General features: G+C 40.0%; 1 protein-coding gene across 2 annotated transcripts; it reads left to right on the forward strand.

Annotated features, from left to right (window-relative positions):
• Positions 1-43: 43 nt before the first annotated feature.
• On the forward strand, positions 44-16,654 carry rinl (Ras and Rab interactor-like). 2 transcript variants are annotated; one of them, XM_023266392.3, is made up of 11 exons: positions 44-1,621; positions 1,831-1,996; positions 7,155-7,266; positions 8,984-9,056; positions 10,331-10,419; positions 10,511-10,593; positions 12,302-12,521; positions 12,916-13,593; positions 13,703-14,020; positions 14,133-14,264; positions 15,647-16,654. In XM_023266392.3, coding segments are annotated over exons 1-11 (2,349 nt in total). In that variant the 5' UTR covers positions 44-1,619; the 3' UTR covers positions 16,123-16,654. The 2 variants fall into 2 exon arrangements, with proteins under 2 accessions (XP_023122160.2, XP_054868384.1); XM_055012409.1 differs by having other exon boundaries at positions 44-1,996.
• Positions 16,655-26,780: the final 10,126 nt, after the last annotated feature.

Raw genomic sequence — 26,780 nt, forward strand, 5'->3', positions numbered from 1 at the left:
TTTTTGTTCTGTCTGTGAACTGAAAAAAGAAAAATCCTGCCCTGACTCTGTAAACAGACACTATTCCAGTATGTTCTGTATAGGGCTGGACCCGAATATCTGGATATCCGAATATTCGGTCGTTATGGTGGTATCTGAGTATTTATTTTGTTATACCAACAGTTATATAATTAGGTCGATAATTAGCACTGAACACAAAGTACAGCTGATGATGAAGTGAAGTGATTCCTATTCAGTTGCTTGGTCATTTTCAACCAGTTTCAACCTAGTGATGAAACTAGATCAACAAAGTTCCAGACTGACTGACAGACCACTGCTATCCATTACATGGCTAAAAACTGACAAAATGTGCTTGTCTTCGGCTTCTGCAGTACAGTCAGTAAGAACTGTCTTTGTAAAATAAGAAACAATGAGTAGTAAACTAAAAAAGAACCTTAAAGAAGCTGAGATCAAGGCCTTCAGCTACTAATACTTGTTTTAAAGTCTGGTTTGAATTTATTATTACCCCCTGTTGTCTCTTGGTCATTGCCACTACACAGATCATGCTGTTGGCAGGAAGCAGTTTAAACAAAGTGAGACAGCACTGCTTCTTCTAGAAAGACCACGACTATTGTTGCCACGGCATTGTTGACCACAGCAACACATCAGTCTGGTTTCTGTGAAAGGCAGGACTGTTAAACAGCAAGAAAGCTTAGAGAAAATAGCCTTAAACCCTCCTCTGTGTGTGAGAAGTCTTGCCACCATCTATCTCTGATGATTCTTCTGTTATTTTTTATGTACACTACCAGTCAAAAGTTTGGACACACCTTCTCATTCAGTGCTTCTTATTTATTCGTATTATTTTCTATATTGTAGATTAATACTGAAGATTCACACTTTTTCATTTATAATATAATTCCATATGTATTCTTTTGTAGTTTTGATGTCTTCGGTATTAATCTACAATGTAAAAAACAATTAAATAAAAGCCATTGAATGAGAAGGTGTGTCCAAACTTTTGACTGGTAGTGTGTAACATCTCTATTGTTTCTTTGTATAATTTCTTGCTCGGGTGCAAGATAAAATCTGTAACACTGAAGAACACAGATCATTTCTGTCGCTGCAGTGAAACATTTTCTGTCTCACCGTCTCAGCTTTGAAGATTTTGACATCATTTCTGAGCAGAAGACAGAGCAGCAGAGAAGAAAAAAAACAGGCACATGTATTTCTTTAGAGAACACGTAGTGTCGTTTCAGTGTTCGCGCTGTGCACAGTGCTGGGTTAACCACAGGCAGGCTTGAGGTGAGGCGGAGGGTGAAGAAGGTGCAGTGAATTTTCACATGAAAACTGAAACTGCATTTGATGGCAACATGTGGAGGACGCAAACACTGCAGCTGTACGACAAATATCTGGATTCAGAAATGGAGAAAATTCCGCATATTAGACCAAGGAATGTCTTCAGGATGTCTTTGTGAGGATAGTGTGAGCTTCCTATTTTGGGTTTGATAGTATTTGAGCTCTTGAGCAACACTTTGGCACAGAAAGGAAGAGTTCAAGAGAGAGAAGACTGCAATATGAGCAGAAGCTGCTAATGGTGTAGAGAGGTGAAGACACATCAACTAACTGAGGCAGCTGAACGCATGTGAGTATCAACTGTTATCACTCTACCTAGAAACTTTATTGATTTTGAGATGTGATTATTTAAAATGAATATTTAACCTGAATTTTGTCTCTATCTTTGAGGGTGGCAGCATCAGCACCCTCATTTTAGGTTTTCAAATATTTGACTTAAACATTACCTGTCCATTAATCCAGATGTATACATGAACGTGTCCATATGCTTGTGTCCAGGGCGGTTCACAGTCAAGTTAATGGGACCACAGCGATCCCGTGGAGGAGCAGCAGGAGGAGGCTGTCGCTGCTGGAGCAGCTGAAGGGCTGTCAGGAGGCCTGGTGCCCCGGGGCAGCCTGGGATAGAGAGGAGGCTCATGCTGCTCTCTGTGGGACGCCTGCAGGGGTAAGATAAATCAATTAAAGACTCTATGGCTACTACTGGATAGTGAAATTGTACAGAAGCAGGGAATGTGTTTTAAGCTATTTTTTGGCCTTTATTATAGTGCACAGTGGCTGACTGCATAAGCAACCATGTGGTACCACTCAGCTATCAGGTCATCCCAACTAAGGACTCTTACTTTAACTATTTGACATCATCATGTCTCGAATGTGGCATCAAATTAAGTCTAGTTCATGTGTAGAGAATTCTCATGTCATTCCTCGTAGACGTCCTCCATCGTAAATGTTTGGACCTTAGGTACTTAGCTTTACAGAAACAAAGGGACCATTTGAACCAGTCTGATGCTGTTACTACGAGGTGCTTCGTCGCTGTTTAACCCTGTTGCGTTGTCAAAATACAACTGTCTGTCATTTTGTATAGCAGTAACACAAATGTATTACGCATTGTTCATCATTAACAAAGGATTGTGTAGAGAATTCCTTGAACTCACTGATCCACTTATTCCAGGACATTTCTTTTTCTTTTTTCCTAACGTTTAAAATTTGAAAATCCCTAGATTTACTGTATTAATATGTGGAATCTGAATGTTGAGCTTCTATATTTGAGGACATTTAGAGGCATATAAAGCTCCTCAACGCTACATAATCTTTTTTTTTTTCATTTTTAGAAAAAGTTGCTGCCTCTATCTCAGATCTGGGATTTTGCCTAAAGCATAAACTATAATTGTGGCACAATCCCAAACCTCTCAGTTTGTTACATTTTGACAACCACAAGCATGTATTTCTTTTTAGGTTTGTTGATTTATAGAGTCGTGCTGTTACAGAATTCTCTCTCTGGCCCTTTAATAAAATCTCTCTGTTCTTTCTGTTATTAAATTTTAGAAGCAGAACAAAAGTACTGTTTTTTAGTTTTTCCACTTCCACTTCTCGTCATCAGTATTTCCCATCTCTCTGTTTCCTCTCTCTGATCCTCTTCTTTGCTTCCTCCCACTGTTCCTCTCATGCAAAATAGTTTGCATTTTGTCCTCGTGTCAGCTCTTGGTTAGTTTGCTGCTCATCCTTTCATACAGTTCAAGTGTTACATGAAAATAAGTAGCTTGGAGCTGGGTGTCAAACAAGCTAAGAACAAACAAAACACGGCAGGGGTGTTTGCGCACTACATTTCATTTTTTTTTGTCTCAGTAGTGAGTGTTTTTAGCCAGAGATGACATGCAAGTCTCATGCAAGTAGTTCCCTTTTCTACTTTTCATCTGATAACACAACAAACTGCCTTTGTGGCTAAATGCAGAAGTGGTGTTGAGTAAAAGCGTGTGCATATCAGGGAAATGACATTTCAAAATGGATGCTGTAAAGAGCGAATGTGAGTAGAAAAGATAAATGCATGTTATATGTTAAATGATGTGTTTGTTATTTAAAGATTCACATGCCGGTAATTACTCAGAAATGCAAGTCTGACCGGCAGCGTCAGATCATTGAGCTGTGAATATTTGGTGATGGGGAGGAGCTTTTATTTTTTACTCTGAAAGGAAACCTGAGACTTGTACTAACTGCTATGTACAAGTGCCCTGATGTGAGACACTGTATGTTATGGAGGTTTTAGTCCAACTGGTTTTGTTGATTCACAGTTAATGAGCTCGTTTCTGCTCGCCTGCTTTCATGAATGATATGAGGCGGCTGTTATGAATCACTGGAGAAATCCTTGCTCATAATCTCCGCTGCCTCATTGCTTTTCTGTGTGTTCAGAGTTTGGTGACTTGAAGTAAACTCTTCATTCTTTATTTCTGTGCACACCGAGCCTAAGTGCTACTTCCTTTGTGTGTTTATAAATGTGTGTGAGCACCTCTGAATTCAGTTGTGGTGATGTAACTACATGACTGAGCCGTTAGGATTGCGTGTGCTTTGTTTTACCCAATTTAAGTATGTCTCAACCCACTGCTTTATTCTCTCTTAGTCACCGCTGCTAAAGAAAGCACCATAATCTGACTTATACTCTCTACAAACAGAACATTTGTGCAGCCAAAGCAAAGCTTGATGTGCAAATTGAAATGTGGAAAAACCGAAACAGAGATGTTCACATAGAAACTCCTTTACAAACTAATCAGCAACCATCTTCAGATTATGAGTCAAATGTTGCTGAATGCTGATTGGTGCATAGAAATGTATGACATCACTTTTTTTTTTCCAGCAGACCTCTGCCTACTTTAAACAAACAGGAACAAGATTAGACTCAACCTGCCAATTACCATCAGTGACAAGGTGGAAATATTAACACTGCAGTTTAACTACCAAATTCATAACAAGAATTATTGATGCAGAACTTTTCAAAAACAAAGTTGCAAAGTGTTTTACAGAAGAACCTTAAGATGTACGAAAAATGAAATAATTTAAATGTTAAGAAAAAGTTAAATGATAAAAGGGAGTTTTCAGAAGAGATTTAAAACACCATACTAACTTTGCCTGCTTGAAATCTCCAGGCAGGATGTTCCAGTGATGAGGGCCCAGATAGCTAAGGTCCTGCAGTCTTTGGTGGCCATAAACTCTATGGAAGAACTGTCTGTGGTGTCCTTTGTTAATGTCCTGAACAGCCGCTTTACAGCTCACTGTGGTGCAGTGACTTCTTACTTATGGGTCATTCCAGAATTGAAGGACATTTTACCCATCAAATTTCAAATAATTCAGGTACAAAACACTAAAACATGTAGTTGTTGTGTAGATGTACTTGTCCTGACACCAAATCTAAAAAAATAGAAGAATGTTTGAAAACATTTTTTGAAATACCAAATAAGTCTGGAGTTCCCCCTAAAATGTAATTTTTCTCTTGTCCAACCCCCCTGATGACCAAATTGAATCCCAAATAAAACAGTTAAAATGAAATTTGAACCGCTTTTTTGGGGATTTTTTTTTTCCATTGATGTCTCTTGTAATAGTGGGAATATTATTTTTTTTAAGTCAACATAACATTTTAAATGATAATCATTATGCATGGAACGTGTCCCACAACAACCCTGTTAGCGTAACCTTTTTAGCTGGTAGAAGAAGAAGAAAACAGTGAATCACATGAAACGCTGGAATTAACATCATCAAACAGTTTTCCTATAGAATGGGTAGAGCAAAGCTATGTCCTCTCTTCTAGTTTTCATGTTTTCATAAGATTTTCAGTCTCACTCTACCTCATATTATCAGGATAAGACTAATTCTTTTGACTGTTTTCCATCAGTCAGTTTGTCCTCTTGGTCAGCAGTAACAGCTAGCTAAATATCTAGCTTCTACTGCTGAGAAAAAGCTAACACTAGCATGGATTAGCAACCCTGTTAGTGTGATTAGAGTAGGGTTAGCAAACAACAAATAAAACATGGAATAAAAATGCTACCATTGATGTGTAAGCTGAGCTAATCAAACCTTTGATGGTTTATGACCTATTATTGATGAATATGGAGCAGGAAATGAAATTGTAAAAGAGAAAGGAGTCACTGTGTTTTCCTGCAGATTTTCCTGGTTGTGAACGGCTCTGTGACATCTCAGGCGAGTCTGCTGTGTGTGTCTCCTGGAGATTTATTTTTCACAAATTTTGAAGCCCAACTGTCCTCCAATTCTGGAATGACCCTTGTCTTCAGAAAAGGTTAATTCAAAAATGAACCAAAACAGATGTAGCATGAGTGGAGCTGGTGGTCAAACCTCTCTGGACCCAGAGAGGCAGCACCCACCTGCCACTCAAACCGGCCACACCTTAAATTATGTATAACTTTAACCCTTCATACAGCTTAAACACGTCGGTTAGATTAAAATTCACCCTGTGTACATTTGTTATGAACAAGGAAATAGCTAGACCCTAAACAGGTCGATGGTGATTGACTCACTTTTAGAGACAGCCTCAAGTGGCCATTTGAGGTACTTTATTACAGGCATGGGGGTTGCTGCTTGGTGGTGACAAGAAGAAAATTAGAAAGGCCCTGCTAGAGGATCTAAATAATCAGGCTAACAGCAAGTTTGGAGATCACAGATATAGAGAGGAGCCACACAATTCAAGACTTTAAAAACAAGCAATAAAATCTAACATTCAGTTTTAAAACTCAGTCAATAGCCAGCAAGGGGCAGCAAACACTGGTGTAATGTGGTCACCTGTCTTCTTAAAAGCCTGGCAGGAGTGTGTTGTATCAGCTGCAGTCTTCAGATGTTTAACTTGCTGGTACCAGGCATAACATCCATAAAAACAGTACAGACAAAGTATTTTAGCATCGTGGGGAAGCTGGAGCCTATCCTAGCGAACTTAGGGTGAAAGATTTCACCCTGTAGAGATCGCCAGTCCACAAGTCCATGTCAGGGACAACACAGAGAGACAGCCATGCAAGACAATATAAAATCACCAACTAATCTACACGTCTTTTGGACTGTAGGAGGAGGCTGGAGCACAGGGAGAATATGCAAACTCCTTAAGTAAAGGCCCCAGCAGAGGTTTAAACCCAAGACCTTCAACGTGTGAGGCGACAGTGTTGGCCACTTCAAACCATGAGACCTGCTCTCTGTCCAATCAGACACCATTTAAGCACCATAGACGACTATGGAAGAGGCTGACCAAACTTTAAAGTACATTTTTTACTTTGGAAATAGTAGTTTTACTAAACAGTTTTCAATCGATGTCTACTTACTGGGTTTTTCCATAGTCTTCATATCATGTTCAGATAGATAGATTTTGCCTTTTTGTAATGAAGGATGGATCATGTAGTTTTTGCTTTTTATACAAGTGCAAAAGGAACACTAATAACACAACAGATTATGGAAATAGTGAGAGGTCCTGAGCCATATTTGGTCTACACTCAAATTAGAATTAACCAGCCTCCATATGCAAACAAACTCTGCAGCTCTTATCAGCACTTACAAATCGTTGGAAATTCGCTGTGTGCATGACGCCCTGCCGTCAAGATCAAATCAATCCATTCTTGTCACAGAAAGTCTGACTCAGTTTTTCTTTAAAACTGTTTTCTGAACTCTTCCATCCAGCTGTCAGTCATCACTCAGTGTTTCTCTCGCTGCTGCCTGGTTGTCATGGAGCCTCTCCATGTGGCCTGCCGGTGTGAACAGTCATTTAATAAAGCTGCTCTTCTTGCTAGACATGCTTCCGTAACACTTCGGGTACCTAAATGAGTCACTGTGTGTTTCCCTAGAGCTTCCTGGTTGTGAAGGACTCTGCGACGTCTCAGCCCAGCCTGCTGTGTGTGTCTGCTGGAGCACAGAGTGAAGAAGTTCTTGACTATCATATCAGATGCACAGGAACAGGTATGGACCGAATGCATGCAAACACGGATCTATTTCTGTGTGATCTCGTCTCTGATTTCCCTGTGTGACACTTTTAGTTCATTTGACTCGTTTCTTCATTCAGACAGGACAAACTAGACCAACATTAAACAAGCCAGTAAGTCCATGTGTCTGGTAGTTAGACTTTTTGTTGCAGGTTTATGTAATAAAAGAAAATTCTAAATAAGATCTTTCTCTGTTCAGCCTTTTTCTCCTGGACGTATCTGAGCTCATTTTAACATCAGCGTGAGATTTTGACCACTTTCTCCTATATCTTAAATTTGGCTCCTGAGAAATAGTTTTTCTCTCATTTCAGCCAGATTCCAAAATTAATGCTCCTTTTTTTCTCACAGTGCACTAACCTAACAGAAATGTCCAATAGAAAACTTGAGTGACTCATAAATGGGTCTGCACATTATCAGAAATATCTGTCACTCATCAAATTAAAATCTTAACTCTCTTCTCAGAGTTGTCTCACCTCTAAATTCTACATATAAACTGCAGTTAATTATTAATCAGATGTATTACAAATATATGCTTTCTAGGTAAGATGCAGATGTCTAGATGGGTCTGCTGGGGGCATGAGAGGACATGTTAAGGGCTTCCAGTCTTGAGATGAACTGAAAAATTTCAAAAAAACTTCATGGTGACTCACCAAAAATGTTTAGAAATACACTGCTTCAGATGTAGCTGCTTACAGACCGACTGATCCGTGAGTTCAAGACCCCCACAGATGCAGAAAGAAGTTGGAAAACAGTGATCACATTTTTTGCTCTTGATGTTTTCCTTTAATAAACCCAATATCTGTGATTTTAATTGCCTGATGTTGGAATCGTGACAGTTTCTTTATAACTGCAACAGGAATTGGGATGCTTTATGTATGAACAGTACACGTTTAATTTATATTGCCATACATTTTCTCTTGTGTGAGTTTAATTATTGCCCCCCCCAAGCAATTTATCAGACGTATAAAATACCAATACCAGAGTTAGTCGTGTAATCCTTATCATCTTTTTAAAATCTTTTCTGTGCTCCAAAAAATGGTTAAGAAGAAAACTCTAAGAATCCTGCGAGCACAACAAAAGAACGGCTGATTCACTTGTGTTATTTTCAAGCTGCACAGAGTAATTTCTCTCAGATTGATGAATTGTTTTGTTCCTTATTTCTCCTAAAAGAGGAGGTTTAGAAGAAATGGGCGAGAATTCTCCAAACAAAAACACGATTTATTTCTGATGGGACAAAAAAGCGACGACTGTGAGCAGTGAGATTTTCCTCTGGGTCGTACCTGCAGTACAAACCTGGAAAGTGGTTGCATGTGAGAGCTGGAAATGATATGCCTTAAGCTCTCTCTCAGACTGAAAAGTGTGGTTCAAGGAAATAAGGCTAATTTTTTGTTTCTGATTAGATATGAACTTTTGTGACACTGTAGATCCAGTTATCTTAAACTTTAGAAAAGATATAACGGGTCATCTGATCCTTAACCTTCGGCGATCTGCTGAGCATTATAACCCACACAGTAAAATGAAATAGTAACGCTAGTGTGGAAATAAAATTGATGAATCAATGACAGGTTTATCTTAAGAAATCCCCTTTTGCTCTTCCTGGTTCAAGCAATGGTTAGTTTCCAGGAATGTGTGTTTTCAGCAGAACTATTAACATGAGACTAATGCTGCCCACTCTTTCTGTTTCTCTGTCACAGTCTTCCAGTTGTCTGAGTCTCGACTTTCTTTCTCTGACTTGGCTCAGCTAGTGCTCTTCTACTCCCTGACCAGGTAAGAACCTGCTGCATCACCGATGTCTTCTTATCTGTGTGTGTGTGATCTTCAACTTCATCTTGGGCTTCTCTAACACATCGTTATTGATTACCTGCACTACCGTTTAAAAGTTTGGGGTCACTTCCAACAGTCTAGACATTGTCAATGTGGTAAATGACTATTGTAGATGGAAATGGCTGATTTTTAATGGAATATCTACATAGGGGTACAGAGGAACATTTCCAGCAATCATCACTCCTGTGTTGTAATGCTACATTGTGTTATCTAATGGTGTTGAAAGGCTAATTGATGATTAGAAAACCCTTGTGCAATTATGTTAGCACATGGATAAAAATGAAAATTTTCTTGGAAAACATGAAATTGCCTGGGTGACCCCAAACTTTTGAATTGTAGAGTAAATATCAACCTAAGTGCAGCGGTGGAAAGTCATTAAGTTTTGAGAGACTTTGAGTATTCCTATTTTATGCTACTGTGTAGCTCCACTTCACTGCATTTCAGAAGCTTATAAAATACAACACATTGCTAACAAATAAACCTGAATTTTCCAGCCTTTTCGGCTTTTTACAGAAAACGCTGAGATCCGGCTCACATTTCAGATGTCTATGAATTGTTTACAGCTCCACCAAATAGTGATTGTTTCCTCTAAACATCTGACATGGTTTTATTTCAGTTCAAAGGATCCAATATCTCATCAAAAATTAAACACTGGAGAAAAAGTCCAAAAACTGAAAACAGATCAGTGCTTTAGAACTTTGCCTTGTCTTTTTTCCTCTCCTATTAATCAAGTTTGGAGCCTTCAGATTTATCTTCTTTCTCTGTATATAAAACTGAACATAAAGTGGTTCAAACCTGCAGCAGCTCCAACAGTAACAGGCTGCCTACACACTGATGCTGCACTATTACTAACCTCATGATGGTATATATGATAAAATATCAGTCAGAGGGACCAAACCAGGACTTTTACTTAAATGCATTTTGCTGCTAATATTTATTTCCCTTTTTTATGCAGGCCTCCATTTGTAATAGAGTGCTCTTACATTGCTGTATTGGTTGTTTTACTTAATTACCTCCACTGCAAAACTTAATTTATATGTGTATTATATCTGTAATATCTATATAATATTTTGATTATAAGTGCAAAATCCCAGTTAGCAAATGCTTGAACACTGACAGAACTGTAACTATGTTAAGGTCTGCAGAACACAAATCAGTCTCTTTAAATGCTTTATTATTGCTATTATCCATCTCCACCATCTTTTCCTCTGTATCAGGGATGTGTTGGCTGTTTGTCTGAACATTCCCAGCTGGATCTACAGTGTAACTGAGAAGAACAAAGACCGTCTCTCAGAGCTTGAACCCAGTGAGTCTTCTTCTCCCAGAATGTGCCTCGAAAACACAAAACCTGAAAGAGATTTTTCAACTGCTTCATTTCATTTATTTATCTGCTGCAGACACTTGGCTTCTCACACCGCCTGAGCAACCACCTGATGAAATGACCCAAAAGGAGCCAAGCAGCATGATGTGTTCGATACAGGTATGTTTCTTAGTGTGTGTGTATGTGTGTGCGACAGAGAGCGAAGGACTGTGCTGAAGGGGAAATAACTTATTTCCTTCAGTGATGAAACTGAAGGCAGATAATTTTCTAAAAAGTTGATGGAGAGCAAAACCAAACATTCATCAGGTATCCAGAGGCATAGCTTCAAATGAATGTCAATGTTGTGTCTGCTGGAATGCTATCAAAAAGACTGTGCCTGCAAAAATGTACCTTATTTATATTTGGCCACTATCTGCTTCAGTATAACCTCCTTGTCCTGCAATACATGATTAGAACGCTCCATAAAAGTCCTGTTTGTAAGCACATTAAGCACCGTCTGCAATGCACGCTGGATCTCCTCCACTGTATCAAAACACCGACCCCTCAATTAAAATTTTATTTTGGGTACGAGACAGAAATCACAGGGAGCCAAAGTAGAGTTCTGCCTCGACAGTCTGACTTTGGGGGATTAATTCCTGGTACCCAACCAGGTGAATGTCAAGAAAACGAGAGCAGGTGCTGCATGGTGTGTAGTGTTGGAGACTGTGGCTATTCAGCTGTAGAAACCATTGTTTTGTGTCTGGGTGGTAGCCACAGATCCACCTCTGTATGAAGGCTGACTCATCCTGGGCTGCTGACTATAAAAGAATAGGGTTAGGGTTAGGTTTTAACCCTAACCCTGATCTTTGCTCTCTGCTGAAATCGAAAATGCCATCCTAGTAGTGGTTACAAAAACATGCGTAAACAGGTTCCACTGCTGATCGTAGGATGCCACACATCATACTGACTTGTGACAGCTGTTGCTTTCACATGTTGCACACGCGAAATTATCACACCGGCACCATGGGTGGTCTTAGAACTTTTTGATTGCAACTCGTGTTCACTATATTAACTTCATAGGGTGATTTTGTGTCAGTGTTGTGCTTGTAGTGTGCTCCACTACCCAAGTGACCACAAATTCAAACAAGAAAAGCACTCAGAGAGCAGTACGCCGCCAGGGCTGCTCAGTCGTTGTATCATTTCCGACAGATGAAATCTTGAAGAAATTGGTGGTAGAAATCACAGCACCATAGAATGTGGTCATTCAATGTAGATGTACCCAGAAACAAAATGACCTTGTGCTGAGCACAGGCGTGTGTTATGCATGTGTACGTTATGTATGGATACCGAATTGCATGACCTAAATATGTAGCGGGCGGCGGGAATGGGACTCAGAAACACCCCCACAATTTAATCACTTGTCCCTTGTATCATTTTGAATGGATAAGTCCGCAGCGGTGGATTTGTAGTAGGATCACAATCATGTGATCATCAGCAGGAAGCTAACGAAGTGTTCACTAGTTGTCATAGTTACAGTGATGCCATGTCGCTGTCTCCCAATGATACAGTATTCTTTAACAAGTCCATGGATCCAGACTATAAGCCGCATTACTGCCAAAATCTACTGGTCTTTGTGTCATTTCCAACCTTCCCTGAAAATTTCATCCAAATCCGTTAGTCCGTTGTTGAGTAATGTTGCAAACAGACAGGCAGACAGACAATGTACGCCAATTGTCACGTAACTCCGCTGAGGCTCCACCTCCATTGCGGAGTAATAATACTGCTACAAAGCAGAGAATTACATTAAAGCTTATTTTACTCATATTTTGGGATATTTAGTGCATCACAATGCCCGAATTCTTTATTTGCATGTTTGCATTTACTGTAGCTGACTTCCACCAACGGGGCCCTGTGCATCATCAACCCCCTTTACCTTCGTGAACATGGTGACGAATGGCTGACCAGCAGGACGACTGCCACACAGCCATCGAATTTCAGACGAGATCGACGGCTCAGCACCACCCGAGCATGGGCGGGGGCAGGGTTACAAAGTAAACGAGCCATCTCCCTGGACCAGGAACCCTCTGCTGCCAGCACAGAGAGCTCAGGTCAGGACTTGTTACTCTCAGTCTGAAGCGGTTTTAGTTTCGCTCTTACTGGTTTTGAAATATGTACTTCCATCTGTTCAAGTTCTGAAAAACACTGCATTTAAAAACCCAGAAATTAAACCTTTCAAGTTACACCTAAAATTCAAAGACCTTACATAAGTTTAAAGACAAAGTAGAAAGTTATTTTTTCACTGCAAAAATGGATATCAAAAAAGCTTTCCAGATTGTGAATCTAAGTAGAAAGCTTAAAAGAAATCTATATGTTTGTTTTCTGTCAGGAATTGTTAGAGTATGAATGTGATCTCTTTTTCTCTGTGCTCCATAATGTACTATATAAGTGAGTTCAGTTGTATTAATTCCCATCGTGTTTGTAATTTATGTTTTCCTTGTCCAGGTCTAGTCAGAGCCAGGTCAGCCGATTTACCGTCAACCCCACAAACAGCTACAGTGGTCCTCAGGAGGCCCAGCCGAGATTCTGCCACCAGCCCCCCTCACAGAGCGAGCACGGGGAGCCTTCCTCCATCCACTCCCTCCACCCCTGGCAGCCTGACGCCCGAGCTGCAGCGCTACAGCAGCCCCCTGCCTCAGTCTCCTCACAGGGTGTCCTGGATTGAGGACGGAGTGTGGCTTCCTCCACCCAGGCCCTCCTCCTCGCTCCATCCCCCATCGCTGGAGCTTGACTCGCTGTCGATCAGCAGCATAGAGGAAGAGCAGGAATCCCCAATGCTGAGCTCCGCACCCCACCATGCCTCGGCACATCGTCTGGCTGATAAGGTCATACATCGGTTCTCGGCGGTGGGCCAGGCCCTGGGCGGGCTGGTGTGCCCGAAGAAGAGACTGATCAATCGTGTGCAGGAGCTGAGCGATAAGAAAGGGGCGGCGTTTGCAGAGGGTGTGAAAGGGTTTGTGGAGATGACGCTGAGGAGAGGGACTGAACCTGGAGGTGCCACGGGATCAGAATTCCTGCAGGACGTGAGGACATCTCTCACGTCACTGAGGGAAACGCTGCTGGACTATCCAGAAATCCAGACGTTGCTGGACGGCATTACTGACTTATCTGATTTCGAGATTGGTGAGTGAGCTGACAGTGTCCCTTTCAAACAGTTTTGCATCCTTGTACCTCAGTGGATCAGCATTTGCTCTGCTAATTCCTCCTCTTGTCTTTTTTGACCTTCCTGTAGATTCCCTGGTGGAGCGTTCCATCCACAAAGTGACTCTGAAACCCGTCTCCACGCACCTCTACACCTGCATTCACACTTCCAGGACCAGTGACGGCAGCTTCGAGCGTCTCCAGGGCAACCTGAAAGTGCTGGAAAAGAACAAAGTGGAGGAGCTTGGGGGGTCGGCAGGAGTTGGAGTTCCCGACTCCGTCACGATGGAGCGGATCCAGCAGTGGTGGACTAGTATGCACGAGGAGTTCTCTCCAAACAAGAAGGTCAAGATGCTCCTCAAAGTCTGCAAGAAAATCTATGAGACCATGAGTGTCAATTCTAGCTCAGGTAGTTTGGCCATACTTGTCATTGTTACTATCCTAGTTGTTGTTTGTCTCTGGTTGTGACACCCTGTTTGTCTGTTCATATCTCCTTAAAGTCAGCCTCTCTTCTTCTGCAGGTACAGTGTTTGGAGCAGATGATTTTCTGCCCTGCCTGACGTGGGTGCTGCTCCGGAGTGATCTGGTCACCTTACAAATCGACACAGACTACATGATGGAGCTGCTGGACCCCACACAGCTACAGGGAGAGGGTGAGATCGACACACCCAAACACATCATCATGCTTGTATCACTGCATTATATCATATACACAAGTACAGTTCAGTTCAATTCAATTTTATTTATATAGCGCCAATTACAGTTCAGATTGTCTCAAGACGCTTTACAGAACTGATAAGCCTGAACCCCACCTAAGGTGACAGTGGTAAGAAAAAACTCCCTTTTAACGGGAAGAAACCTTGAGCAGAACCCAGTGTTTTATTTTCATAATACAATGAATAAATCTGAGACAGTGGATCTGAAATGACACAAACTGACTGAGAAACATTTCATAATATATAATACAAACAGCAGGCAACAGCAGAGTTAAAAACTGTGTGATGCTACAGAGCTTTGGTCAAATATTTTAAGTAGGAAATGTGTAGCGTCTAGACGACTGAGGAGCTGATGCATCCCAAGAATATAAAAATGTACAATAAATATAGTTAAAAGTGTTGTTTAAGGGTCATATCATCGTAGAATTATCTTCAAACATTAATACCGGCTGTTTTTTGCTGTAATATTTCAGTGTCAGTTGGATTTTACAAGTCAGACAAGCCAAATGACTGCAGGAATTTCAAAATAAAAGACAGTTTTTAAGTGATTTAGTGAAATGTGACGCATGCATTCACGTAAAAATGGTTTTCTACGGCAAACAGGAGAAAAAAAATGAAAACACATAGTTTCGCTTTAGCTTGTGGTCTATGTTTTATAAAGTGTTCCCTCTTTGATGCACCCAGTGCTCAGTCGACGTTCCTATAGCTGCAATGCAGTGAAAAGCTGCACTGTTTTGCTATTTGTTTTCCCAGCCTGACATGAGAAAGAGGGATTTTTTTTGTTGATGTTTCTTTTTAACAGTTTTGAAAGAAATTAAAAAATATATTTCAACGTACAATGTGAAGGGTTAGTCTAAAACTAGAAAGATTACTGACTTACTGTATGAATGACAAGTTCAGCCCAGTCCAGGTATCAAAACAGGAGGTGTGGGCCTAAAGTTGGGGAAGGCAGTTCTTCTTTGGCATAAATTCCATTGCAACCTTTATTATATTTCAAACAGTCTGTGAGGGAACAAGACGTCCTCTCAGCTCTGTTTTTAGGCTTAAAAAAATCTATCCAGTGACAGCTAAGTTAGCCAATCACAGGGCTTTTCACCCAGAGCAGTTGAGCTACTATTAAGACCAGCTATGGACTATTTATACACATACTCCTGCTCATCTGGTGGGAGGAACATAGGACAGACAAGAAGGACCTACAGGAGGAATTTTTGCCTTTCCCAGTATTCTTCCTGTTGCAGCTTTAATTCCTGACTCATTTCAGTAGGTAGTTCCTCACCATCTCACACGCTGCCATCCTTTCTGCATTCTCATATCCACAGGTGGCTACTACCTTACAACCCTGTACGCCTCTCTCTACTACATCAGCAGCTTCCGGCCCCGACTGGCTGCCCGTCAGCTCAGTGTGGAGGCCCAACACTCTCTAAACCAGTGGCATCGTAGGCGCACCCTGCACTGCGAGCAGTCGCGTCGCAGCAAGAACAGACGGACCTTTCGCAGGGCGGCGTGTAGGGAGAGAGGCCCGCAGAGCTCTGAGACAGAAACCGGCAGTAAAGAGGAAAGTGAGAAAGGAAGTGATTTAGTTAATGCTGATGAGTCACAGAAGCAGACAGAAAGCAGCACAGAAGCTCTGCAGACGCTGAAGGAGGAGACGGTGCAGGAACAAGGAGCCAGCGACCAATCACAGACTCCAACATCACACTGTCCACCTGTGACACAGGAAGACGAAATAACAAGCAAACAGGAAGACAGACAGAGTTTTCGTATAGCAGCAGAAGAAGACCACAGAGGATTGTAATGGAGGAGAAAGATGAAAAGTACATTTGGAGAAGGTCAGAATTGCTGGAAATGATCTCACTAGGTCCAAAGCCTTCCTAAAACTGCTTGAATTTATCTTTGAAAGAGGCAAAGAAAGCTTGGGATTTATGTCATTAATACACTGGTGTCCGTTAATTATAAAAACCTTTTTCAGTCGTTGCCAACCTGAGGGCTGGAACTCCTCTATGGGTGACTTTTTTCAAATTTGAGCTTTTTTCTTCAAAAGTGCTACATGTTTTTCAAGTCCAGAGAGAAAATATTCTTTAAACTGATCAGACTGTCCACTCCGAGGCTGTAATGCAGGAGTTTTGTTACGTGGCCTTGTTGTCTCAAATTGAGTCCCTTGAATGGGAGGTAATTACATTTTGTAATGCGCCCCGTGATTTGGATTTTTTTTTTTATTATGATAATTGAATTAAACCTGTGTTATTTTTAAATTGTAAATGTGTTAATATGAAAGTAACCATCTGCAAAGAGGCTGGAGTAATAAAGGAAAATCTGTTTTTGTTGTATAGTTTGTTGCTGCTCTTTTCAGCACCATTTTTAGCAGGCAGCTCTATAAAAACTCTAATAAAAGCAGCCTGAGTTTGTGTCTCATCTACAGTGTTTTTAAGCTTCGCTAATTAAGGGGTAAATAATTCAGAAGAAAAAAAAAAGATCTCTACACAACAGAAATATGTGTCCTCTGTTTGGACCACTAGAGGGCAGCATTAAACTTCCCCTGATTCTACACACAAAACAGCATCAAATATATTACTTAAAATATTTTGGGTTTCAACCTCTTTGAGATGGCAGCTGAAACTGAAGCAGGAGTAATGATTTTAAATCACCAACAGGAAATACATGTGGGAGATGAAGAGCAGGAGAAACTGATACGGCGGCTAAAATAAAGGGACTTGAAAGAGATGATCAGCAGCAGAGCTTTCAAAGTAGTGAAGGACCAGCTGAGCTTCAGTACAGATGTAATTTAAAGTGACAGTTGTAAATGTAAAGAGTTAAAAGAAGGTGAAGGGATCAGAAATTAAGCTCTTTGAAGGTGTTGCAATGAAAACTGAAATCCAAACAATTAAGTGGCCTAAATAAATACGAGGCACAAAACACCTGTGAAGTTGCAGAAGAAGATGAAACACTTGGACAAATTTAAAAGCTAACCGCCTTGTAGATGTCAAGTGAAAGCATACGTCACAGTTACAGCGACAGTCGAGGTTAAAGAATTTGAAGGGGGCTGAGTTAGCCAGCGACAATAAAGCAATAAAACATGCGAGTTGAAGCACTTGTAGAAAAGTGAGTGACAGTTGTAGGGCCAGCACTTAAAAATATGCACTTGTTGCAGCTGAGGTTATACAAGTTAAGATCAAGAAGCTCCAAGAATGCACCTATGAAGAGCAAAGACCATATCTGAGTTAAATTTAGCTGCTCTTTGTAGCAGTCTGAAGCATTACACTGCTGCCATCACTCCCTGGTCTGACCACTTGTCGGTGCACATTTGAGATTTCGCTATGGACCTGAAACGAGCAGAAAGCAAACATCAGATTCCTCATTAAACTGACCAAACCTTTATGTCAGTGATCATCATTGGTGATCGGACTGGAGACCAACCAGTAGTCATAGCAGTAGTAGCAGCATGACCAAAAGACTGTGTTTTCTTTGACATTTTCAGGGTTCCTACACTGAGAATTCATCACTGAGGGTCGGACTGTCAATGCAGAGTTTTACTGTAACATCCTAAAACATCTGTGGCGCAAATAAGCTGAATTCTGCCTTACTCACCAGACTGGGCTCACTGCGACTTCCCAGATTTAAAATCAAGCTTGTCTATCACTGTTTTTACACAGTAGAGGAGATACAGCGTGCATCGCAGACGGTGCTTGACGCACTTCCATAACTGGATTTACGTGGAGGCATTCCAACTGTGGCAAGACCACTGGGAGCTGTGTAGCGCTGCACACGGTAACTAGTATGAGGGGGATAGCAGGCAAATTTAAATCAGGGACAGTTTGTGCTTTTTATACCTCCAATATCTCAACTTCTTGATTGCAAAGAGCTGGTAAATTGAACAGAGAAAGTGATCATTATAAAGTATAATATGCAACAGTGAATGTTGGCTTACATTATCCCAAATGTCTCCAACAATGTTTAAAATGCTAAAAAAAAAAAAAAAAGTTTTTTTTCAGTCTAATAATGCATTTAATTTTGGTTGCTTGTCAATGGCTTCATATTCAATTTAACCACTGTAGCTGGGACAACATGCTAACAATGATATGTTAGAGTGCGGAAGAAAGATGAAGAAATTTTCAAGCTAGCTACCTAGCCACTGTGTTTTTTTCTATTGCGCAGTTGTGATAAACCACCAGTATTTTAGCATTATTGTTGTTTTAGTATTTTAGTATTAGTATTTAGTTTTAACCACAGATTACATTGCTGGGCGATCCCATGATTGAATTCACCACTGAAACGTTAGCTACCATAGCTGTAGCTTAGCCACTCATCTAATGGTGTTGGCTAGCTACTGGTTAGCAATTCACATTAGCTAACGTTATTTCATTAGAATGAAAAACCACAGCATGAATATATGTGATTAAAGGTAACAGGAATAAAACATTAATGTCTTTTTTGTTGTTGTTTTGAATGAGAAACCTGGCGACAGAAGAGTTAAAGTAGTTGTGTCAGTTGGTGAAGTGAAACCTACAGTTGAGGCAATTAAGGCAGATCTAGTGGAAAATAAAAATGCCATAGCTGAAAAAGTTAAAGAGGTTAAGTGTTTCTTTGAAGTGAAAACACGACATTTCCCTGCAATAGTCTAACTTTTGTATTTTGTCACTAGTTTGTTTCATTCTTGCAGTTTCCAGGACAACTCCCTCTTGTATCAGTTATTACACAGCAGTTATGTTTTTCATCACTGTAAAGTAATTAACAGGCTGTAAATTCAAATGCTGGCACAGTCCTTAATGAATGCACATACATCCAGCATGTACACATGTAAATAGTTATACAGGGGGCCTCTTATGTAAATGTACACACAGCTTCATGTACACACACATATGGAACCGTCTCATCGCTGCATTCTAAATGACCGAGCCAATCAAATTTGCCTAATGAGACATCTGGCATTCTGCCTGCATGTGGATGTCAAGCTCAGAAACAGCTGGGCCTTTATACACACACACACACACACACACACACACAAACACACACACACACAAACACACTCGCATATTCCCTTTCTCTTCTCACACTTTATCAGTGCTGTTAGATCTGCTGGAAGAATGACAAAGAAATGCAGTGACACACACTGAGCGTCGTGGTTATTGGGCACGCACACACACACACACACACACACACACACACACACACACACACACACACACACACACACACACACACAGAAGGCCAAATTTAGGGGATTGCTGAGCAGAAGAGTTGCGGTCTAGACTACTGGCCAGTACATAATGTCACACAGCGACTCTCCCACACGCTGTTCCTTCACACATGTGATATATTATGCATACATGAGTGTGTGTAACGCACTCACCACAGCCATAAATTAGATATATGGCTGTGGTGGCGGCAGTGGAGGACGAGGAGAAGGAGGTGGAGGAGGAGGAGGAGGAGAGTGTGTGTGTGTGTGTGTGTGTGTGTGTGTGTGTGTGTGTGTGTGTGTGTGTGTGTGTGTGTGTGTGTGTGTGTGTGTGTGTGTGTGTGTGTGTGTGTGTGTGTGAGAGAGAGAAATAAGGAGGGGAGGGGGCACAGATGGCTGTGGCCTGAGGCATTCGAGGTGCTGCAGCTAAACATGTAGACTGCAACACACACACACACACACACACACACACACACACACACACACACACAGAAGATTAAATGTGGGAGGGCTACTCACACACACACTTATACACATATAATGTATTGAAGCAGAGCCACATACAGTATAAACATACTGCGGTTTTATTTCCTCAGTTTCCACAACTGGTAGTGGCCAACAGACTGACAACAAAACAGTAAAAGCTCTCTAATAAAATGAAAAAGAAAATCAGCACTGGATTAACAACTGCTTTGCTTGATAATTTCTATTTAATGCTGCTTAGCACAATTATAATCACAGACTTTAAAACTGTATTTTGCCTCCATGCTACATTTTTATAGCCACTAGTTGCCCTACAGCATTAAATTTTACATGCAAGACATGATCAGCTCATAAAATATGATGCACAGTTTGTAATAAATTATAACACTTGCATGGGCCATTTTTCTTAATTATGAGTACCTTCACTGTTGCGACTTAATGTTTCAATGCAGAACTTTTTGTTTAGTGTAAAGGAGAATTTACATAATGCAACCTTACACTTAGGTGAAGCATACATTTCCATATATCTTTCCCTCTGTATTTCTTGTGTTTTTTCCTGCATATATAAAACATAAAGTGCAGTATTTTCCTGTAAGCTAGCTGCAGAATTATCTTTAATATATACAGTATAATATTTAAACTGTAACTGAGACACAACCAGAGTGGCAATTTTACAGACAAAATGTAGAAACAGAATATTGTTGCACAAAAGAAATTTTCAATTCAAAACATGATCAGATTTTGATACACTGTTGTAAATTATACAGCCTAACAGTGGATAAAATCGTAAAAAATTATTGAAACGGAAATGAACATATTATTGAATATTAGTGTCAGTAATATACACTGCATAATGTTAGCATTTAAACGCAATTGAGACACAATAAGTGTGTCCATTTTAAGACCGAAAAGTAGAAACAGTCTTAGTTGACAAAAAACAAAGAAAAAAGAAACAACTGCTGGTCATTTTTGCATTAACATTAGGGATGAAAATAATTATAGTTACTGTAAAAAAATCTGAATTTTTTCATAATCAGCAAAGACAAATAATGACAATTCAGTTTGGAATGCATGTACATAGTATTTTTTTCAAGAAAATACTTACTTGACCCTTACTATTTGGCATCAAACAACAAAACTACATTTCCATTTGATGTCGTGTTAAACTCCTGCATTGTACTGTCTGGATTTATTAACTGTCCCACACTCACATTGTATTTAAAAAGCCCTAAATGTGCCCTTGCACTGTCTCACTTGGAGCTCCTCTTAAATCAATGTGGATGGAGTGCAGAGTTGGTCTGCGTCTTTACTGTCCTGCCCTGCCTCGTCCTCATCTGTCACTCGGCCGCCATAATACATGTAAGTGTCTTTGTCTTTACTGCGGCCTTTCAGCGGCTGTCACCATCCAGCAGCTTGCCTCTGTCACGGCTCCTTCACACGCCCACAATAAAACTTTCTCCCTTTCTCTCCCTCTTTTTGAACCCTCCTGCAGCTTTTACATTCCCTCTCTGTGTCATTCAGATCCTCACTGTTCTCTTCCTCCCTGTCCATCTGCATTCCTCCATTCCTTTCTCTCCCTCACCCCTCCCTCTCCTCCCTCCCTCCCTCCCCCCACTCTCTCCCACTTGTCTGAACTCTGACAGGTGTGTAATTGAATGATTAATGACCACCACAGTAACCCTCCTCCCACACACACACACACACACACACACACAGACACACACTTTATGTTAAAATAGAATTGTAAATATGTATGCATGCACACATATTCATGCACACAGGTGTGCGCGTTTTCACATTACACACACACGTGTAAATTTTGCCTCAATAGCCTAAATTGTCAAATTGAAACCAGCAGGAGTCTTGAAATGATGGAGACAGAGTGTAGCGATACACCGAGTGTACGGCACTGAACCACTCCAGAGCACATTTCAAATGACAATCACACAATTTCATCTTATGTGAATTTAATGAAATACATTTCCCAACAAAAATGTGCTATTTGCGTCAAACATTTTCTAAGAATTCAGCTTACACCTCTGACTTGTGAAGTTGTAGAGCTGCATAATCTGCACAGCCTGTGGGCTGCATGACACATCATCTACTAACTGTAGAAACCACACAAATACATTTCAGCTGCTTCTGACTCTCTGTTTCATTCCGTTTGTCTACATAAAGGCAGATTTTATGCAGGGTAATTCCCGCCCTCTAATGGAGTCTGTGCAGCTGAGAGAAAAAAGCGGACAATTGATCCGAGCCAATCATGATCTGAGGCTCTGACTGTGAATGATATTGTGTGAGTGAGGACTGAACACTGATGTATGAATAAAGTGACTACTGTTGATTTTTCTGCAGTTTTTTTTCTCAGGATGGGATGTTGCAGGAGAATGATTGAGAAGGGAGTGATGTTATTCATACATTATGAATAGAGTGAAGAAATACAGTGATGATCAGCTGGTTCAGGACTAACAGGGATAAACACTTCCAATGCTGACAATTTAGAGTGAAAACACATAAAAGCAATAGAAAACATATTTTGATCATTGTCCTTTTTAACATAAATGTATAATATTTAACAGCTGGGTTAGCATGTTTCAGACTGATTGTATTGATTAAACAAACATGTAATGTGTTAACCATGTGAACTCAGATCAGGTCCCCGCCCCCCCCCACCCCCCCCCCCACCCCCCGTGGACTCATTTTTTACTACAATATAAAGTCCTGGATCTCTATGGAAACAGAACAACCACGACCAGTAGTAGAAGGAACCCTATGCCATAAGTAATTAAAAAAGAAAACAAAAACACTAAATTGCCTTTCTATTTTACCAAAAAAAAACAACAAACAAACAAAAAAAGGATTCAAGGATATTTATTTCATTGCATTTCTGCAATGAAACTTTGTTGGCACAAAAACAACATAGTATAACAAACAACGAACAGCTGCATAAACCAAGTATTAAATGCATATATATACAAGTAAATAGAAACAAGTATTTAAAAAGTGTAAAAATGTTGTCGTGCAATGAGGAACAAATGAAGAAACAATATGTACAACGTGTTTCCAAGTTCGGTCCGTGTACGGATCTGGTAATTGGATTTTCCGTTCTGAAACGGGTATTGAAAAACAAAAAACGAGTGGTTATTTGATTTTCGTTTTAAAATACAAAAATTAAAATTGAAATATAAGGCGTTTTTCCTTTTCATGATCAAAAGGGGACATACGATTATTTTTTTTAAATGCTCTGATTTTCGTTTTATATTTAGAATAACAAGAAAGTAAAATCAGTAAGAGACAGAAACGAAAAAAGGTCCGTTTTTTCATTTTCTGAGACCGGAAGTGGTCATCAGCAAGTGTGGAGCCAAACAGAGTACGGTGCATAAACTGTACATACATTTTTTTTCGTGAGTTGTCATGGTCAAAATGAGAGATCAGGTGGCAGATCTTAAAATAAATCAATATTGATTTTTTTTTATAGAGCGTTACAGTTTTGCGAAGCCAGGGGGCGGGACTACTTGATTGACAGTCCGGTCTGGAATGATTGATAGGTCCTATGGAGGAGGCAGCAGAGACTCTGTTCTCCTCTTTTGGATTAATTCTGATACAACTGTTGGTTTATTTATCGGTGGAGCAGCAGAACATTTTCCACAGACAGTTTTCCTGCCCGTTGGCTTGTTTTAACCCGTTTTCTACCTTCGGCTGATTCTACCAGCAGACACTGAAAGGACTCTAATAGTTCGGTAAGTAAATGTTTATTTTCGTATCGGTGCCGCTTTTAATGCACTTTATATGCAGCTTTAGTGTCAGATGTAATGTGTGCCATGCACTCCAGATGTTGGTGGAGTTTATTTCAGTGTGTGTTGACCAGAGAAGAAAGTTAGCATAGTAAATATTAGCTTTAATGTTAGCGATGCTAACCGAGCTAGCTGCTCAGTCGTAGCCTGATTAAAGCTAACGTAGCATCAAGCTAATGTGTTGAGTTTCATGTAAACAGCTGAAGTGTGTTGTGTTCCTGTAATGTGGTTCATTAAGTTCATAAAACTGTGGCTGGTTGACATTAATGTAACGCTCAGTGTTGTGATTAAACCAGTAACGTTAATGTTCTATTGTCAGTAATCAGCTTTAATTTGACACTAAAACAAACTCTGATAGTTTTAAGTTGTTTTTTTTTTTATTATCCCTTATTAATCCCACGAGGGGAAATTCTGATTTTCGCATCTCTCTCCAATTGGGGGAGTCAGAGCGACGGGTCAGCCGCAGTACAGCGCCCCTGGAGCAGGACGGGTTAAGGGCCTTGCTCAAGGGCCCAACAGTGGCCACATCAGGGCTTGAACCTCTGATCTTCGGATCAGTAGTCCAGAGACTTAACCGTTGCGCCACCACTGCCCCTTGAAATGACATCAGTTTCATTAATTTGTTGAAAATTGTCTCATTTGTTGTTGTGATGTTGCTGCTGATTCATTAAAAGCAGATGATCCATGTTGAAGATACGTTTAGTTCTAGTATCAGAAGTACAAGGATGAAAATGGAAGTTTAGTTCTGCTACATCAAAGATTTCAGGATTAAAATAACTAAATGAGTCTTTATGCCTCAGACTTTATTTTTACAATAAAGAAATAATGAAATAATCACAGATAATAAAAATATAAATAGCAGAGAAAATCTGAGAGAATAATTTCCTGAAAAGTCTGTGAAGGAAAAGCAGCTTTTTTATCCTGAAAGATCAGAATCAGCTCCAACATCTGCATCTGACAGCATCAAGTCAACCAGAAAGAAAAGAAAAAAGAAAATGACTTCTTTCTGATCACATCTGTTCCACTGCTCACAGTCTGCTGCTGCTCACATTCTTCACATTTATAGTCCACTTTTAAAAGTTCAGCAGACAGGTGCTCTGTTTTGGAGTGTGACAATGTCGTCGGTGATGTGGAGAGTGAAGTTTCCGTTTCACCCACAGTGTGCTTTAGGGCAGCCGGGTCAGACTTGATGTTTGAAATACTGACCGACAGCTCAGATTTAACTGTCTGTAGTACCATTTTGATGGGTGTTAAACTTTTACTCAAAGCCGCCAGGAGCTGGGTCTTTAAAATAACCGCCGTCTCGTTACAGAGTGAAAGTAGCAGTTCCTCCTTAAGGTCAGAGATTGCAGCATCTGAGGGCCTCTTCAAAAGAAGATGTAGTTGATGAAGGCGTTCTGGAGCAGGACCAGAAAGACCACGACCAAGCAGCCTTGGGATCTTAGGCAGCGTCTCCCTCGGGTGGGTGTCAACGGTGTTCACGGTCAGGTCTGTGGTAATCCCGTCAAAAAACAAAACAGAAAAAAATCTAGATTATAATCAACATGTAACCAAAGCACTCTGTGTATAACGCCATAGTATTGGATGTAGTTCAGAAAATGTCAAAGTATAGTATACTTCTCAAGTATAACATAGTATGGCCTGTAGGTCATAGTATAGCATGTCGGCAAAAAACCCAAACTGATTATTATGTGGTTCAAAAAGTGCAAAATGATAGGATGTTGCCTAAAATTGTCATGTATGATATGTGGTTCGAAAAATGTCATAGTGCAGTATATTGTCAAAATAGTATGTTTTTCAAGAAGACATCAGAGTATGTCGTCTAAAAAATGCCATAGAATAATATTTCGTTGCACAAGTAAAAGTATAGTAATTTTGAAAACTGTTCAAATTCTTATATGTTGCTAAAAAACAAAAAAACAAAAAAAAAAGTCATAGTAATATGTCAATTTAAAAAGCCTGTAGTATAGAGTGTCGCCCAACAAACGTCATAGTATAGCATGTCACTCTAAAATTGTCATGGTATAGCATGTCATTCTAAAAACGTCATACTATAGCCTTTGGTCTAAAAACGTCATAATATAGCATGTCACTTTAAAATCGTCATAGTATAGCATGTCGCTCAAAAAATGTCATAGAATAGCTTTTGGTCCAACAAACGTCATAGTATAGCATGTCGCTCAAAAAACGTCATTGTATAGCATGTCGCTCAAAAAATTTCATTGCATAGCATGTCGCTCTAAAAATGTCATTGTATAGCCTTTGGTCCAAAAAACGTCACATCATAGCATTTTGTCCAAAAAAACATCATAGTATAGCATGTCGTCCAAAAAACATCATACTATAGCATGTCGTCCAAAGAACATCATAGTATAGCATGTCGCTCTTAAAATGTCATAGTATAGCATGTCACTCTAAAAACGTCGTAGTATAGCCTTTGGTCCAAAAAACGTCAGAGTATAGCATGTCGCTCTTAAAACATCATAGTATAGCATGTCGCTCTAAAAATGTCATGGTATAGCATGTCACCCAAAAAACGTCATAGTATAGCATGTCACTCTAAAATTGTCATAGTATAGCATGTCACTCTAAAAATGTCATAGTATAGCCTTTGGTCTAAAAATGTCATAATATAGCATGTCGCTTTAAAATCGTCATAGTTTAGCATGTCATCCAAAAAAACATCATAGTATAGCATGTCGTCCAAAAAACATCATAGTATAGCATGTCCCTCTAAAAACGTCATAGTTTAGCTTGTCGTCCAAAGAACATCATAGTATAGCATGTCGCTCTAAAAGCGTCACAGTATGGCATGTCGCTCTAAAAACGTCATAGTATAGCATGTCGCTCTAAAAACGTCATACTATAGCATGTCGATCTAAAAACGTCATAGTATAGCATGTCGCTCTAAAAACGTCATACTATAGCATGTCGCTCTAAAAACATCATAGCGTAGCATGTCGCTCTAAAAACGTCATACTATAGCATGTCGATCTAAAAACG

This window comes from Amphiprion ocellaris, chromosome 7 (genome assembly GCF_022539595.1).
Source record: "Amphiprion ocellaris isolate individual 3 ecotype Okinawa chromosome 7, ASM2253959v1, whole genome shotgun sequence".
Lineage (NCBI taxonomy): Eukaryota > Metazoa > Chordata > Actinopteri > Pomacentridae > Amphiprion > Amphiprion ocellaris.